Source organism: Lactuca saligna, chromosome 5 (genome assembly GCF_052625555.1).
Source record: "Lactuca saligna cultivar CGN05327 chromosome 5, ASM5262555v1, whole genome shotgun sequence".
NCBI lineage: Eukaryota > Viridiplantae > Streptophyta > Magnoliopsida > Asterales > Asteraceae > Lactuca > Lactuca saligna.
In genome coordinates, this window is record NC_136421.1 from 35,907,702 (window position 1) to 35,925,369 (window position 17,668).

Sequence of the window (17,668 nt, forward strand, 5' to 3'; positions counted from 1 at the left end):
TGGTTCTGCTTCATCTTGGTCCGGTTTATTGGTTCTTAATCAACCCATTTCCAAAACTTAGAACTTTTCTTATTTGGATCCTTCATATTCAGAAAAAAAAATCAGATAATGAAGAAATTATTTAGGAGAAAGGTAAGATAAAGCTTTCAAACACACTTACCAAAGAGTAAGGACAAACCCTAACTTTCTGTCAGGATTGGCCTTGGTGGTTGATGACCACGTTCGAGCAATGTACCCACAATCACAAAGCTTCCCATCTTCAAGTGTCCTCTTTGATTTGGAAATGTTGGTGCTTGACTTGGAGATCATGGATTTAAAGGAAGAAGAAGAAGCCATAAAAGAAGGAAGAAGTCGTTCACAAAGGAGGAGATTTTTGTCACAGTTCATTTCATTAAAAATGGGTTATATAACTGAAAATATTCTATTGTTATGACAACTAAGCAATCTACATGTCAAATATAATGCCAAGTCAACCATTAACTAAACTACCGGATTACCATGGTTAAGATAAGAACAAAACATGATGTTAGATGTTATTTTTATATAAATTCATTAGTTTATTGGTATTTTTTATACTAAAAAAATACAATAATATTTTTAAAACTTTGTTACCTTTTCAAATCAATGGTAATCTACTCTATATTTTACTATTTTATGCAAATTAAAGGGAAATTCCCTTTCCTGTGCGTCAGCATTTATGCATGGCTTAAAAGCTGCGTCGTGAGAAGTATAAAATCCCCAACCGATACCATACCATAGCTGTAGCCCAGAAAATCTTCCCTCTCTCATTTTTCTTGTTTCTCCCATTATCTTCGAAACATTTACATCATATCACCGCCAATACACACTTCAGCATCGAATCTTCCAACCACAGAACACCCACCTTTCGCCCAACGCCATCTTCATGTTTCCTCATCACTCTCTATCTAGATGGATACAAATTCTCTGTATAAATAACAAGAAACGTTTTAGGTTTTGATTTTCTTGATAAAAAGATGAAGAACATTAGATCGTGTGAAGAGATCGGCATTCTGCAACACGATTTGGTAAGACGTGAACCCTTACTTGTTTTTCTCTAATTCGTGCTTGTGTTTCGTCAATTTCTGCGTAAACCTACTTCATTTTTCGATGGATTTTTGTTGATTTGAGTTTTATAAAATCTTAAGCTCAATTTGAAATCAATTGTTTCAACAATGAAAAAACTGCATTCTTTTCATGAATCTTATACGACATTTCACAAAATGATTCAGTGTGAGTAGGATTTTCTTTACTCTAGTTATTCTCTTGTTCTCTTTTGTTACTAATTTCCCCCAAAAACATGCTTGTGTTTGTTTTTTATCCTCAATTTTACTTTCTCAAACAGGTCTTAATGAATTGAACCTTAATGGAGACACGATTTAATGAACTTAATGGAGACTCTCTTTCTTTACTTAAATCAAAGAGAAATTCAAAATAAAGGAGCTTTTTATAGTTAACCCTCAACATTATAATCATTTGATCAAAGCTCAAATTTATTTTATTTAATTATAAAGTAAAACCTTGCATGTGTATGGAGGGTATTCAGATTCCTTTCACTAATAAGTTTGTTAGCTTAAAAGAACATAACAAATAGTTGTGTCCCAATTTTATAAAAGCAAACAGTTATTATCAGTTGTCTCCATTTATTATGGCAAATTTTCAATACTCAAAATTTCAAACTTAATGTCAAGGAGACTAAGTAATCGAAGCATGGTTTGAGGCTTGTATTTTTCAACTAGAAATCATTCTATTCCTTTTGGAGTGTTAAATTCCTTGCATTGTTTGATGAAAATTTGGTTCTTAAAGTTGAATTATTTCACCATTATGATGGAGAATGTTACAATTGCTTTTCCTAAACCATGATTTACAATGACTAGAATGAGTAACTAAATTTCAACATGAATTGCAGGATGAGTTACAAAAATCAGACATGCATGCAGATGATTACAAAAACACATCAGCTATACTTAGAACAAGACTCGAAAGACTGTTGAAGGAAAGAGAGTTAAGAAAATCTTCCAGGAGTACTCAAACTGATGATTTTCATGGAAATGATAATAGTAGTAATAATAATAACAATAATAATACGATTGGGAATCGTAAAATATTTTCAACAGGGACCCATCCTGATGAAGAATTACGAATTCACCCTCCAACAAACAGTCAATGTTTATTAGTAGTAGCAAATCGTCTACCTGTTTCTGCCACTAGAAAGGGTGATGCATCATGGCAACTTGAAATGAGTGTTGGGGGTTTAGTCGGTGCACTTTTAGGTGAGTTTTTTTTTTTTTTTTTTTTTACTAATGGTTGATTATCAGGGAAAATTGCAGTAAATAGTAACATATTATTATTTCTTTTCTAAACACCATTAAAATAACCAAATTAAGTGCTATCTAGATAAAGTGTTTTCCTTATGTTTATATTTGAAAAGATTCTAAAGGGGGAAAACTTTGATAAAGGTATAACTGAATTTGAAACAAGATGGATCGGATGGGCTGGAGTAAATGTAACTGATGAAATCGGGAAGAAATCACTCACCAAAGCTTTAGCTGACAAGGTTGACTGTATGTATATTTATTTATAAAGGGTTAAAAAAAAAACAACCTTCATAGCATCCTACTCTCATTTCTTTCTATTATAGATTGTGTATATATAAACGGTTAAATGAAGAAAATCGCAACGTTTATAGCATCCTACTTTTGTGAGTAGATTTTTAAAAATCCAATGCCTTAATAAGAAGAAAAAAAAACCAAAAGTACAATGATATAAAAAATACAATGCGTTTTTATAAGAGAAAAACTAAATTAGAATGTTGTAATAGAAAGAAATGGAAGTATGATGCTATAACACGCAAATAAATTAAAGCACGTTGCTATTCTTCCATTTATTCATGTTTAAAGAAGATGTGTTAATATTTTGAAGAAAAAAAAACAAGGTTGTTACTCTAGCAATTGTTGGTATGCAGAGGTGTGTCCCGGTTTTTCTTGACGAAGATCTTGTTAATCTGTATTACAACGGATATTGTAATAATATCTTATGGCCTCTCTTCCATTACCTTGGTCTCCCACAAGAGGATCATCTTGCTACTACTCGTAGTTTTCAATCTCAATTTGATGCTTACAAGAAAGCTAATCAGTTGTTTGTTGATGTGGTGAGTGAGCATTATATAGAAGGGGATGTCATTTGGTGTCATGATTACCATTTGATGTTTCTACCTAAATATTTGAAAGAACGTAATAATAAGATGAAAGTTGGTTGGTTTCTACACACACCGTTTCCTTCCTCCGAGATTCAGAGAACACTCCCTTCCCGATCTGAGCTGCTACGAGCCGTTCTTGTAGCCGATCTTGTTGGGTAAAGGCTTACATTCTAAAATTTGTTCCGTAAAAATATTAGCCCCTTTCAGCCTCAATCACTACTTTCATCCCTAAGGCTATGTTTGTTACACTATGTCCTAGACAGTCTGGCGGGAAGACGACTCAGAACAGACAGTCTGCCTTTTGGGCAGACTATCTGGCTTGGGCAAAAAGTCTGCCCTGTCCCGTGTCCTGTCCTAGACAGATGGGCAGACTGTCTGTCTGTCCCGTCCTGGAGTCTATCTTGGATGGGACACACGTTTGTTTTGGACGGGACAGACAGTGTATGGACAAATTGTCAGTCCTATGCCTAACGGAGATAGTATTGATGCTAACATGTGCTATATATATGTCAGCTTCCACACTTATGATTATGCAAGGCACTTTGTGAGTGCATGTACTCGAATTCTTGGCCTTGAGGGTACTCCTGATGGAGTGGAGGATCAAGGGAAACTTACTCGTGTTGCTGCGGTAAATTACTTGATCATCTTTCGTTTATATATATATATATATATATATATATATATATATATATATATATATATATATATATATATATATATATATATATATTCAGTTATGTATATTTTGTTATGTTTTATGAGCACAAAACTTAGAATCTTGAAGCAGCTACTGATTCAGATTCATATATTGGGTTTTGAAAGCACAGTTTCCTATTGGGATAGATCCTGGTAGGTTTATACGAGCAATTCAACTTCCTCAAATCAAAGAACATATAAAAGAATTGGAGGAGAGATTTGCTGGTCGAAAGGTAAATCATAATCTACCTGTGTATGCACTACCAAAACAAATCTTTTTCAAGGGATGCAATACAATATGGAATTTTCAAATTTTCAATAATTTGTTACAGTACAAAAAAACTAAAAGTTTCTTTTCAGGGTATGCACATGCATATCTTGGCATTTCTCATTGGTTTTTTTTTTTATATGAAGGTAATGTTAGGAGTCGATCGCCTTGACATGATTAAGGGAATTCCACAAAAGATTTTGGCATTTGAAAAATTCTTGGAAGAAAATCCGGATTGGCATGACAAAGTGGTGTTGCTTCAGATTGCAGTGCCAACAAGAACAGATGTTCCCGAGTGTATGCTTTCAATCATTTTAAGGGTTAAATGCAAGAAATAACAACATACTTTTGTTTATTTGTTTATTTATTATTTATAGGATCTTACTTTTATTTTATCCTATTACAACATTGTAATTTGAAATAGCTACCCAGTTAAAATGCTAAAATTGGCTAGGATTTTTAAAGTACAATGCCTTAATAATAAAAAGATTGAAATTATATTATTCTACTAGAAAGAAATGAAAGTAGGATGCTATGATACACAAATAAATAAAAGTATGTTGCTATTTCTTTTTTCCTTTATGATTAATGGATCAATTATCGAAGCATGAAACTCGTGTCATTTCTATTTTTGTTCTTTGTGGATTAACAGATCAAAAGCTCACATGTCAAGTTCATGAAATTGTTGGAAGAATTAATGGAAGATTTGGGAGCCTTACAACTGTCCCTATTCATCATTTGGTTTGTCTTTTCTTTTAATTGAAAAACATCTTGTTGAATCTTGAGTTAAAACACAAGATATTGATTCAATGTATAATGGTTGATTATTATATTATCAAGAAATATCTTAAAACTTGAATAATTTGTATTCGATCCCCCCCTCCCCCCTACAAATACTGTTATACCTTTGGGACCAATACTAATAAGAGTACACTCATGCAAATGGGAGAAAAAGGTTAATTAAACTACAAAATACAAGATGATGATTGTGTGAAAGATTCTTCTCTTCTTGTAGATGCATCAATAGAATAATATCCCATGATTTTTTAGCCTTGAAATCTGTGATTCCTTTTCTTTATACAGGATCGCTCTCTTGACTTTCATGGATTATGTGCATTATACGCCATTACGGGTATGCTTTAACCCCTACCAAATCATGTGTTATGCTGTTTGAATGCAAGAAATAACGTACTTTTATTTATTTGTCTATTATAACATCTCACTTTCATTTCTTTCTATTACAACATTGTATTTCCTTTTTTTTTTTCTTATTAACATATTCTACTTTGAAAAGATACCCAATTATAGCTTTATACTTTCAATTTTTTTGAAATGGAAGTAGGATACTATAGCACATAAATAATTGAAAGTAGTTTGCTCTTTCTTGCATTTTAACCCTATGTTATGCACTTGTACTTTACTCATAGATGCTAAACTATGCTTCTTTCTCCCTTTAAAAATCTCAATTAACAAGTCTTTTTTGCTACCTAACACAATCATATTTTCTCGAATTGGTGGATAAAGTGATATACAATTTTTTTTTACATAGATGTGGCTCTTATTACATCATTAAGGGATGGAATGAATCTTGTAAGTTATGAATTTGTAGCTTGTCAAGCTTCAAAGAAAGGTGTTCTAATCTTAAGTGAGGTATTTATTCCTAATTATTATTCAATCACTACAAAAAGATAGTCAAGTGGGTAAATTGAAAAAAAAAATTGGTAAAAGTACATTGTTAGTTTTCTTTTCTCTATTTTTCCAAAAAAAAAAGTAAGTGCATAGTTATTAAACATTACAATTTTCATGGAATGGATGAAGTAGTAATTTGTATGTTTCATACACATAGTTTGCAGGAGCAGCACAATCTCTAGGTGCAGGGGCAATTTTGGTAAATCCATGGAACATTACAGAAGTAGCTTCTTCAATTGGTTATGCTCTAAATATGCCTGCTGAGGAAAGGGAAAAAAGACACCACCATAACTTTGTCCATGTCACTAGTCATACATCCCAAGAATGGGCTGAAACATTTGTTAGGTATGCATCTTATTTGTTTACCAAATATTATCAATTCACTTTATTTTTTTATCAATTAAATAAATGTAAATGTAAGCATGTGGTTTATTTATTGTCTTGATGTGTAGTGAATTGAATGATACAATTGTGGAAGCTCAATTGAGGATTAGACAAATTCCACCTCTACTTGAAACAAATGAAGCAGTTGACCGATATTTGGATTCGAACAACCGTTTACTCATTTTGGTATTCTCTCCCTTTAAATTAAATACAAAAATAAAAACAAAATGTTGTTCTAAAATTAGTTTGTATACTTTCAACTTCATAGGGGTTTAATTCAACACTGACTGAACCTATGGATACGGGTAGACAATTCGATCAATTCAAAGAAATGGAACCCAGACTACACCCTGAAGCAAAAGAAGCTTTAAAGAGACTTTGTGATGATCCAAAGACTACAGTAGTCATCTTAAGTGGAAGCCATCATTCTGTCCTTGATAAGGTATTAAATGTAGACCTGGCAATTTCAGACACGAAGACACGAATCTGTGAGAGACACGACACGACACGAATACATCTTAAAAATTGAGATAAAGCTTATTTCTCATTGTGTAATCATATCGTGTCAAATTTGTGGCTGACACGTTTTCATGACACGAATACACGAATTGCCAGGTATAATTAAATGTAAGAAATAGGCATCTCATATCATTAGCAAATAAAATGTTGGTGTTTTATTTGATGAATATGCAGAACTTTGGAGAATTAAACATATGGTTAGCTGCTGAACATGGAGTATTTTTAAGAACACCCAATAAAAAATGGACAAGAAACATGCCTCAAGTACACATGGATTGGGTTGATAGTGTCAAGGTCAGTCCATTCAGCCAACATTTCCCCTTTTCGATATCATCATGAGCATGTGCCACAAACCCTAAACACTTTTGTCTAAAATTTAAACTGTTTATAAATATTTAGTGTGTGTTGAATATGATTATACAATTACAATAATAATCGATTGAAATCATATCCTTGGGAGACTTTATGATATGTTGATTTCAGCACGTGTTTGAGTATTTCACCGAGAGAACTCCTCGATCTCAGTTTGAGCTTTGTGAGACATCATTGGTTTGGAATTATAAGTATGCAGGTTAGGTTATTATCGTCATCAATTTATATTTCCTTTTATATATATATATTATGTTTTTAGATTAATTCGATTTTCACTTTAATTATGGGCTACAGATATCGAGTTTGGAAGGCTTCAAGCTAAAGACATGTTGCAGCACCTTTGTACAGGACCCATATCAAATGCATCCGTAGAAGTTGTTCAGGGTGGCAGGTCCGTTGAGGTTCGCACCACTGGAGTCACCAAGGTTTCCCCTTCTACTTCTTTATATATATATATATATATATATATATATATATATATATATATATATATATATATATATATATATATATATATATCCCATGGGCATGTCCCATCCCATGTGACATGCCATACTGTATTTGATGTGCATTGGACTGGGACCGATGTCAAAAGGACTTGCTCGGGATCTCTCGACTCTGCAAAAAGACATAAATGCTCTCCTCATCCTCATCATTGAAAATAGCCCTAGAAAACTTTTCTAGTCTCGTCCCATGTAACAAAATGCATTTTGTTACACTTGATAGGAAATGACAGACTGAACAAGCTTTTTAGGGCTATGTTTGATGGTGAGGATGAGAAGGGTATACATGTCTTTTTCACATACAACAGATCAAGAGGGATTCCTTCCTGCTTTTTTGCGTGAGACAAAAATTTGCAACTTTATCATGTGATCCGTTTTTCTCCAATCCTTTTTAGGGTGTAGGAATTAAACGTATTTTAGGACAAGTGATACATTATAAAGACACAAGGGAACCAATCGACTATGTTCTATGTGTGGGACATTTCCTCCCCAAGGTATATATATATATATATATATATATATATATATATATATATATATATATATATATATATATATATATATATATATACCTTTCCATCTAACCAAAATACTATCATATACATACAACTCACTATCTCTATAATCTATTTAAATCCTTATTGTATTAGGATGAAGATCTTTACACATTTTTTGAGCCAGAGCCACCTACTCCGGTGAGGTCAAGTTTATCGACCCCGGTCAACGGATCATCTTCGGATCGAAACGGGTCTACAGGACATAAAAAATCTCATCCGTTTCCACCTTCCAACAGCAAACATATTAGCAATGGGGACAAAAAAGATGCCACACCATCAATTCTTGATCTCAATAGTAATAATTACTTCTCTTGTTCAGTCAAAAGAAAGCGATCCAGTGCTAGGTATCTCTTAAGTTCATCAGCCGATGTTGTCTCGCTGTTAAAACAAATGGCAGATGTTTTATAGTCGTAATAATAGTGAATACACACACACACAAAATGTTAACAGTGGTAAATACATTGCTAGCATGGATAAAAGGTATTTCTTGCAATAGTAACTCATGTTACAAATCTCAAAAGCTAGAAAAATGTTCTAAAATGCACTTCTGTGGGGCCCCTTGAGTCAGTGGATTGCACATTTTTGTTTTGAAAGTTGTCGGCTTGCCAATTTTTTCTACACTTGTTGATAGCAAATTTTTGTGTAGCTTTTAAGATGTGGAAAGCAGTCACCTCCTTGTATGAAAAATTCACTGAGCTGTTTACATATTATTTTGAGTGCAATAATATTGGAATTTGTTTATATGGTTTATAGATCGTGTGGGGAAATAAGAAACATTATATTATGTATTAATGTATGAGAAATTGAGAATGGTATTTTGTTGATTGTGTACTACATTAATTTGGTAAAAGTTTAAAAACGATTTTTTTTTCTTAAAAAAAAATCAGAGAAGACATTTTTGTTACAAGGTACAAACTATTATTGTAAACATGGATAACATACAATACAATGGATCCAAGGGTTATTTCCAATTATATACAAGTGGGATGAGTTATAATGAGGGCATTTTTGTCTTTTCCACATATGAAAGATCTAACAACAAGACCATGTCCCACCTTTTCTGAGTAGGACAAAAAAATGTAACTTTTGTCCAACTGACATTAGTCAGAGTCCCATGTCACATGTCAGACAAACACAGTACAACCTGTTATGTCTGTATTGGTGCTACACAATGAGTTGTTATAGATTCTATTCATCTGATGTGTATCTTCTAACCCTAACTCGTTCACCTTTAAAATGAATGTATTTCCATTGACTTAAGTATTTTTTAAGGACTAATTGTTGTTTTTCCTTTTCACCCACTATTTGAAAAGCACGCGCAACTTTCCTTGTGGTGTCCTCATCTGGTTTCACTCCAAGTTCCTCCATGTCTGCAAACACCTGATTCATTATTTACAAGAGATTAAACTTTTACTACAACTTACACAATAATTTAAGTTGTATGTATGTTGGAAAGCAACAGGAATTGTTTACCTCTATAATATTTTGGGGCATGTTATGATGAGCATAAATGGATATGATTCTTGAAAACAACCTTTTTGAGATTGATCTTTCATGTGTATGCAAAAACATGTTCCAAAATGACTCTGCTTCATCTACCCTTTGCTCCATATCAAATGCGTGTAGGAGGGTGTCAAATGTTCCCATTGTCATTCCTTGACCTTTCCCAAACATCCATTTCGCCACCTGTACAATGCCATGTGTTTGGAAGCTTTTTAAAATATATATATATATATATATATATATATATATATATATATATATATATATATATATATATATATGTTGAGAACATACTTGAATGACTCGTTTCCATTGTTTGCGTTGTTTAAGGATATTAAGAGCTTTGGCAACTGCAATCACTGGGAATTCTGACTCCCAAGCTGTCCATTTATCAAGTTCTCCATAAACAGCTTCTTTCTCATTTGGCAAACCACAAACCTGTAAGTAAATTCACAAATTTAATAACTTTAATAACAATATAAAAAAAAAATAATAATAATAATAATAATAATAATAATAAGCACTTACAATCCGAACAAGATTCAATGCCTTTTGGCCAGATGCAGCAGAATCTCTCTTATTCCATAAGTGGTGTTCTGTCTTACTTGGCTTTTTGGCAACTTTTCTGCAATATTTGTTAATAAAACTTTAACCTCAACAATCAAAATCCTTAAAACAACAAACTAAGTCACAACATGTCTCAATAGATTATTTAATATACAAAGAAAAATGCATGATGACAAATGGCAGGAATAAAAGATAATTTCAAAATTGTTGTATAGATCTTGATGACAGAAAAACTTGGTGAATAGTTAAAAGGGGGAAAATAGTTCATTAAGATTTCGAAAAGGGTGGTTTAGTAAATAATCATAAATCAAAATAAAGAAAACAAAGAAGTAGCTTGCTTACCTGTCCACATCATTTAACTTGATGAGCTGTCGAGAACTTTGATTCTTGGAACACTTGACAACATGCCAAATTTCCTGTGTAAAGTCTCAAAATCATGAATTTAAGAGAGGAAACAAAGGCAACTAACATTCGAATGTATTTTAATAGTGATTAAAATGAGAAAACAAGCAGAATGTTATAACAAACAATTGAAAAAACAAGAAAATTGATTTGTATTTATAAAGGACTCAGTTTGGCATCAAAGAGAAAAAAACAAGAAAATTGAAAACAAATAAAGGGTTGAATGGTAGGAATGTATGTTTACCTTTTGTCTAATGGAAGGGGTTTTAATAAAGGAGGAATCTTGGATTCCAAACACACCTATCTAACAACAAGAATAAGAAACAAATACAAAATGAATATAAGATTTAAAGTAGAAGGAAGCTTAGAAAAGACTATTCTTTTGACCTGATTTTGTTTAGCTAATGAAATTGGAAATGACATTTGAGTTGTCAGCATGCTTTGTGCTTTCAACATCTTTGATCTATAAACTTCTGTTGGTGGATCTGAATATGAAGCTTTTGCAATGAATTGTTAAACTTTCTAAAAATCAACACCACCTTATAAACATATATCATCAAATAATAGTACATAATCATATTGCACTTTTACCAAAATCAAATTCATACTGATTTTTAGCATATAAAAATAATTAGCAGCTAGATTAACCTTAATGAATCGTAAAAGAAAACGGTACCCACTACTTAATTAGCAAGTGTTTTTTTTTTTTTGTAATTTGCAAAATTCATACATCTGACATAGTCTGAATTTAACTTATATGTACACAAATAAACTCAAATATAAAAATCTTTAACTTAAGGCTGCTGATTTGACTAATCCAAGTTTTGTAAAAACGTAACGATTTCTCAAGAGTTGAAAGTAACAAAAAATTTGGGGAGTTTGAAGTTAGGTTATAATATACCTTTTTCTTGGTTATGTACAAAAAGAGAAATGAATGGAATGAAAATACTTAACAATTACAAAAATACCCATACAACACAAAATTCATAGAATTCAATATATTCAACATTATCTAGTCAAAACTTATAGTTTTTATCATAATAATGAGATACTAATTGAACTAAAAAACATATCAAAGTCTTTTGACTTTTATATTTATATGGTTAGTTGGGACAGTTGGAAGTTTGGATGTATTTGTTTTTATAATTATTCAACAATTTAATCCATCACTATATATAACAGCAGGGTAAAATGGTCATTTTTCATCACTCAGCACATTCAGTCAGATGTACAATCAAACAACAAGATTTCTTACTCAGTCAGGATTTCTTACCCAAACAGACCTTTCCCAGTCAGAACTTTCTCAGTCAGCAACTATCAAACGGGGCCTAAGTGTGTTTGTTTATCTCTTATTTTTGCATCTCGATCAGACTCTAGGCCACATCTGAAACCACATCTGAAAGAAAAAAAAAAAGACACGTTTCCCTTTATGCCCAACCCTACCCAAGAATTCCGCCTCTGTTCATTCTTCATCCCTCTTATTTCCTCTACCTTCTTTGACGTCTCCATGCCAACCCTCTCAGTCGAACTCGTTGTACACCGCCGACACGAGACCTCCGACGCCACCGTCCTAGACCCCCGGTCTGACAGCAAGGCATCAGGTTTAGCTTTCATTCTTCTCCAATCCCTGAAATTCTATCACTCCCAAATTTTCTGAAATCGATTTTCTTAAATTGAGTTTATGAAATCGATTTCTCCAACAACCACCACCGGTCACCGCCTTCCTCCAGTCTTTCTCTGTGGGTGTGTTTTTCATTCTCCAATTTGAAATCGATTTTCTCATAATCGAGTTATTAAAATCGAAATTGAAACCTGAAAATTGTTTGAAATCGAGATTTTTAAGAATCTAGGTAGAAATTTATGTCTAAAAATCGAGTTTTGAAATTCACTCCCAGTTTTATGTTTTTCTACAGTTTTTTTTTTTTTTTTTCTTTTCATAGGTATTAATTTTGTTTTTCGTATAGGAAATTAATAAACAGTAGATGTAATTAGGTATAATTATTTTGATTCATACTTGATTGGTTCTTCCTTCGTCATGTTTCCATTGATTTGTGGTGTAGCTCATGGTTAGTAATGAAGAATATACATGAGAAGATTGGTTCTTCATAAAATTTTTATACAAGTTCAACTGATTCTTCAGATAGATTTTTTTTTATAGAAAATGTGTTCCTAATTGCTAATATAAGTTGCTGATTTTTTTTCATTTGCTGAAATATGTTGAATTTTTTTTCATTTGCTGAAATATGTTGAAATTTATTGTTGACAGTGTTATGTTTGATTTGGATTAATATTAATTTTCAGTTATGTTTAATTTGGATTTTATATAGTGTTTATAAAAAAAGTTGATTTGGTATTTGGTTATTTTATAAAAAAAATTATTAAATTAAGCGAAAAATAAAATAGAAGGGTAAAATAGTCATTTTTATAATTCAGCACTATAATTCAGAGGTTCCAACCAAACAACATTTGAAAATTCAGATCTTAAAAATTCAGACCCTCTTAGAAATTCAGACTACTTAAAAATTCAGCTCTTAAAAATTCAGATCCTGCCAAACAACCAAAATTCATACATCTGACATAGTCTGAATTTAACTTATATGTACACAAATAAACTCAAATATAAAAATCTTTAACTTAAGGCTGCTGATTTGACTAATCCAAGTTTTGTAAAAACGTAACGATTTCTCAAGAGTTGAAAGTAACAAAAAATTTGGGGAGTTTGAAGTTAGGTTACAATATACCTTTTTCTTGGTTATGTACAAAAAGAGAAATGAATGGAATGAAAATACTTAACAATTACAAAAATACCCATACAACACAAAATTCATAGAATTCAATATATTCAACATTATCTAGTCAAAACTTATAGTTTTTATCATAATAATGAGATACTAATTGAACTAAAAAACATATCAAAGTCTTTTGACTTTTATTTTGTTATGTGGCAATTACAGGTAGAGAATTTGATTAAAGATTGTAGTTGGGGAAAGTTAATGTGGCTAAACTATATAATACTATATATAAAAGCTACAGAGGGAGCTGAAGGTATTGGGTTTTTACGGATTTGTGTGTGATTAGCAGGTATACATGTTATGTGCTCCATTCCATATTATCAATAGATTGGAAGGCGAAAAGCTATCATCATTAACCTCTACATAATCACTAATTATAATCTGTGTGTAATTTATGAAGATGCCACAAAATTGAAAACTACACAGACACAGCCACGATTACATGATATTATAGCAACATTGGTTAAGGGAAAATGGTTAACCGGATGACCCTTTCTTTCTCAAATTTCCCGAAAGAAAGGGTCATCCGGTTAACCATTTTCCCTTAACCAATGTTGATTTTTAAAAGTCTCAAATTTCCTACTCCTTGTTCTCCTCCTTCTGTCTCAATTCTCAATCTAATCATACATCTTCATATTTTTTACAAAACCCTCACACTTCGGGCACTGCTCCATAGTCGAAGTTTCCAATAAGAGAAATTAAATTACCTCCTACCTTTTATACCTATATTTATTTCTACCCATTAAAATTATGACAAATTACCATTCAATTTAATTTTATTTAATATATTCCTAATATACCCTTAATGAGTTAGTTAAAAAAATATGAAATGATGACATTTGTTATAATTTTATTGGATAGGAACATTTGTAGGTATAAAAAGTAGGAAGCAATTTAATTTCTCAACCAATAATGGAATGAAAAATCATCCTTCGCAAAGCAAAACCCCTTGAGATATGAATGTTTTCTAAATATTAAGGACAACATAACCTAACTCTTTTTTCCATTAGATACTTTTTCAACAACAACCTTTGCATCCTTAGCAATTACCACTTTCATCTGGCCATATATAGAGACTGTTGTTAGCTTCGGAAACTCAAATAATGTCTATCTTACTCTTCGATATATACCTGAGAAAAGGTAGCCACTCCAAATCAACTCGTCTTAAATTTGGAAGATTCACAACGATTCTTGATGCATCAAAACGAGTATTGTTTGTCCCTTTCAAAGCTTCAAACACCCCCTCTACCAAATCACAACTCCTTATATGACTTTTTCCAGGTTTACAGATGGATGGAAAAATAATCCTTTGATCAGATATAACATATATCAATTTGAACAATTGTTCAGAGAAACTATTTGATGAAATGCCTGAAAGAAATCAATGATGTTTTTCAAACATATCCTAATCAACGTGGCCCACATTTAAAAAAAAAAATTATTATGTGACATTTTATTTAATTGCATGGCTTTATTAACCGGTTAAAGCAGGTCCAGTGACTAAATAGTTTGTTCCCACAAAAATAAATAAAATAAAAAGAAAATAAATTAAATTAAATGACTGAATAAATATCTCGCGTCATTTTCCCAATTATTTACTCAAAAAAAAAAAAAAAAAAAATCCAAACGCCGTGTTTTCAGTCGCGGGCACCCCTGATTTTTATTTTTCATTCTATTGAGGCTCTATTAGACATCTTCCGATTCTGCCCTTGTATCTATCGTGAAGACATGAACGCTGAAAAATCAGCCACTTATGAATTGATTTCCCTCCAAATCGGAAAGAAATTAGCAATCTCCATCTCAAAACTCGCATAAAATCATCCATGTACGGCAGCATATCATTCTCTCTGCAGCATAGGGCTTCATTTTGAGCATTCTTAGTACCCGTAATCCCGTTTGAAGGTTTTCTTTCAAGTTACACTCATCAAGGAACGTCATTTAAAGGTTATCATCTCTCTACCTTTAGTTTTTTTTTATCTTAATGTGTTCCATTTAGTGTATTCTTCTTTGTGTGCTATGCTATAATATCATGTAATCGTGGCTGTGTCTGTGTAGTTTTCAATTTTGTGGCATCTTCATAAATTACACACAGATTATAATTAGTGATTATGTAGAGGTTAATGATGATAGCTTTTCGCCTTCCAATCTATTGATAATATGGAATGGAGCACATAACATGTATACCTGCTAATCACACACAAATCCGTAAAAACCCAATACCTTCAGCTCCCTCTGTAGCTTTTATATATAGTATTATATAGTTTAGCCACATTAACTTTCCCCAACTACAATCTTTAATCAAATTCTCTACCTGTAATTGCCACATAACAAAATAAAAGTCAAAAGACTTTGATATGTTTTTTAGTTCAATTAGTATCTCATTATTATGATAAAAACTATAAGTTTTGACTAGATAATGTTGAATATATTGAATTCTATGAATTTTGTGTTGTATGGGTATTTTTGTAATTGTTAAGTATTTTCATTCCATTCATTTCTCTTTTTGTACATAACCAAGAAAAAGGTATAAATTGTTGAATAATTATAAAAACAAGTACATCCAAACTTCCAACTGTCCCAACTAACCATATAAATATTAAATGGAAAATGACCCTCTAAATTTCCACATTTATACTCTTTCCCAGGATTATCAATTATCATCGACTAATCCATACTAGTCTATACAAATATAAATATACATTTTTAAGAATTACTGTTTTGGAAGAAAAACTATTTACTTGATAAAAAACAACAACATACCTAGGAAATTCCATTATAATGGGATAGGAAGGTAGTCGTGTATCCATATAAAAAAAAAAAAAACTACTTTGTCACAATTCACAAAGATGATCTCTTACATAAAATATTTACTTTATGTATCTCATAATTTGTAACTCATCATTAGTGTTTTAATTGCTTAAACTCACATAATCCAAATTAATGTCATCACACAAAATGATACAGCATATTTGTTTTGAATTTGAGTTTGAAAGTGTGAATCTTAACTAGTCAAATAGCCTATTGAAGAGATTTTGGGTGTTAGGTGAAATCATGTATGGAGAAAGAAGATTTGAAGGGCTTTGCATAAGAAAATTATTATTCTCCAATAATTATAGTTTCTGTTGCTGTGCAAAACAGGGCTTAAATTAGGAAAAGAACAATTTTTTATTTCAAAACTAATTTTTGATTTCTGATTTCACAAAAAGGGCAACAACTCAAAACAAATCAAATCCTAAAACATTAACCTCAAAAAATATTAGGAAAAAGGGAAAGCTTCCTGTTGTGACTTGCTTCTATGCAATTTGATACAGGGAAACAACTCAAAACAAATATGACACACAAGAAAAGGGCAACAACTCAAATCAAATCAATTTTTTATTTCAAAACCAATTATTATTCTTCCTGTTGTTTCTATGGAATTTGATACAGGGAAAGCTACAACTTTGTGAACAACAATGGCAAACAAGAAATAAAAGTCTAGCTCTCAAGCATAACCGATTTCAAAAATTATTAAGAAGAAAGGGAAAGCTTCAATTTGATACAGGTAATTAAAATTTCAGATTTATTAGAGCAAATCGGATTCTGATTTTATACATTATACATCAGATTGCATAACATGATAGCATAAGCGATTCTGATTTCAAATAGTATTAACATAACAGGAGAAGATTAGCTTACCCGTTTTTGATGAATTACAGTGATCTTGAATGACAGGGAAAGCGAGAGAAATTGCTCGGAGATGGCGAGTTCTCTTTAGCCGGCGAGATGGTGGCGAGACGGCAGCTAGATGGCGGCTAGATGGCAGCGACGAGTGAGATGGCGGTTAGCTGTCGATGGAGGAGGCGGCGATTTTTGTGTCTGCGCTTTTTTTTTTTAGGTTACGTTTGAAAGAATGGGTATCGGATAACGAGGGAAGAAAGATAACAGAGGGGTAGAAGCGTCCTTATTCCCAGTCAGAGACATTTGGGCCAGACGGCTAACCGACAAAGCATATCATCAAACAGTAAATATCTGACCGAGTCAGCCCATATGTCTACCCAGTCAGACGGGTATCAAACACCCCCTTAATTGGTTAGATTAAGACATGCTTCTTTTTAAGACGTATTAAGTGGTAAACAAACAGTCCCTAAGCTTATTCTTTCCAAAAACACGCAAATAAGTTTAAAAATTAAATGGGCAAATGTAAAATACATAATAGG

General features: G+C 32.1%; 2 protein-coding genes across 6 annotated transcripts; one reads left to right on the forward strand and one right to left on the reverse strand.

Annotated features, from left to right (window-relative positions):
• Positions 1-786: 786 nt before the first annotated feature.
• Positions 787-8,916, forward strand: LOC145047775 (alpha,alpha-trehalose-phosphate synthase [UDP-forming] 1-like). Its single transcript, XM_078996107.1, has 18 exons — positions 787-1,046; positions 1,928-2,291; positions 2,478-2,575; positions 2,984-3,372; positions 3,731-3,845; positions 4,045-4,146; positions 4,328-4,478; positions 4,834-4,922; positions 5,265-5,313; positions 5,731-5,831; positions 6,028-6,215; positions 6,323-6,440; positions 6,523-6,696; positions 6,948-7,067; positions 7,257-7,344; positions 7,440-7,570; positions 8,044-8,142; positions 8,299-8,916. Exons 1-18 carry the CDS (start codon positions 996-998, stop codon positions 8,611-8,613), a joined length of 2,742 nt encoding a protein of 913 aa, XP_078852233.1. The 5' UTR covers positions 787-995; the 3' UTR covers positions 8,614-8,916.
• A 238-nt stretch (positions 8,917-9,154) lies between these two features.
• LOC145047776 (pentatricopeptide repeat-containing protein At4g18975, chloroplastic-like) lies at positions 9,155-17,405 on the reverse strand. 5 transcript variants are annotated; one of them, XM_078996111.1, is made up of 9 exons: positions 17,148-17,405; positions 11,951-12,489; positions 11,065-11,174; positions 10,922-10,981; positions 10,618-10,691; positions 10,237-10,333; positions 10,003-10,146; positions 9,679-9,891; positions 9,155-9,585 (listed from the first exon to the last, which is right to left on the reverse strand). In XM_078996111.1, the coding sequence occupies exons 3-9, from the start codon at positions 11,131-11,133 to the stop codon at positions 9,394-9,396; spliced, it is 849 nt and encodes a 282-aa protein (XP_078852237.1). In that variant the 5' UTR covers positions 11,134-11,174; positions 11,951-12,489; positions 17,148-17,405; the 3' UTR covers positions 9,155-9,393. The 5 variants fall into 5 exon arrangements, with proteins under 5 accessions (XP_078852237.1, XP_078852238.1, XP_078852235.1 ...); XM_078996112.1 differs by lacking the exon at positions 11,951-12,489 and having other exon boundaries at positions 11,065-11,162; XM_078996109.1 differs by lacking the exon at positions 11,951-12,489.
• Between the last annotated feature and the right edge of the window lie 263 nt (positions 17,406-17,668).

What these genes read in the sequence shown, in the direction of transcription:
- LOC145047775 (XM_078996107.1), top strand. Translation starts at nt 996, where the DNA reads ATGAAGAACATTAGATCGTGTGAAGAGATCGGCATTCTGCAACACGAT. An exon ending in ATTGGGTTGATAGTGTCAAG is followed by an intron (nt 7,068 to 7,256) that starts GTCAGTCCATTC and finishes TGTTGATTTCAG; the next exon opens with CACGTGTTTGAGTATTTCAC. An exon ending in TGGGACATTTCCTCCCCAAG is followed by an intron (nt 8,143 to 8,298) that starts GTATATATATAT and finishes TTATTGTATTAG; the next exon opens with GATGAAGATCTTTACACATT.
- LOC145047776 (XM_078996112.1), bottom strand. Translation starts at nt 11,133, where the DNA reads ATGTTGAAAGCACAAAGCATGCTGACAACTCAAATGTCATTTCCAATT. An exon ending in CATTAGCTAAACAAAATCAG is followed by an intron (nt 10,982 to 11,064) that starts GTCAAAAGAATA and finishes TCTTGTTGTTAG; the next exon opens with ATAGGTGTGTTTGGAATCCA. An exon ending in CATTGAATCTTGTTCGGATT is followed by an intron (nt 10,147 to 10,236) that starts GTAAGTGCTTAT and finishes ATTTACTTACAG; the next exon opens with GTTTGTGGTTTGCCAAATGA.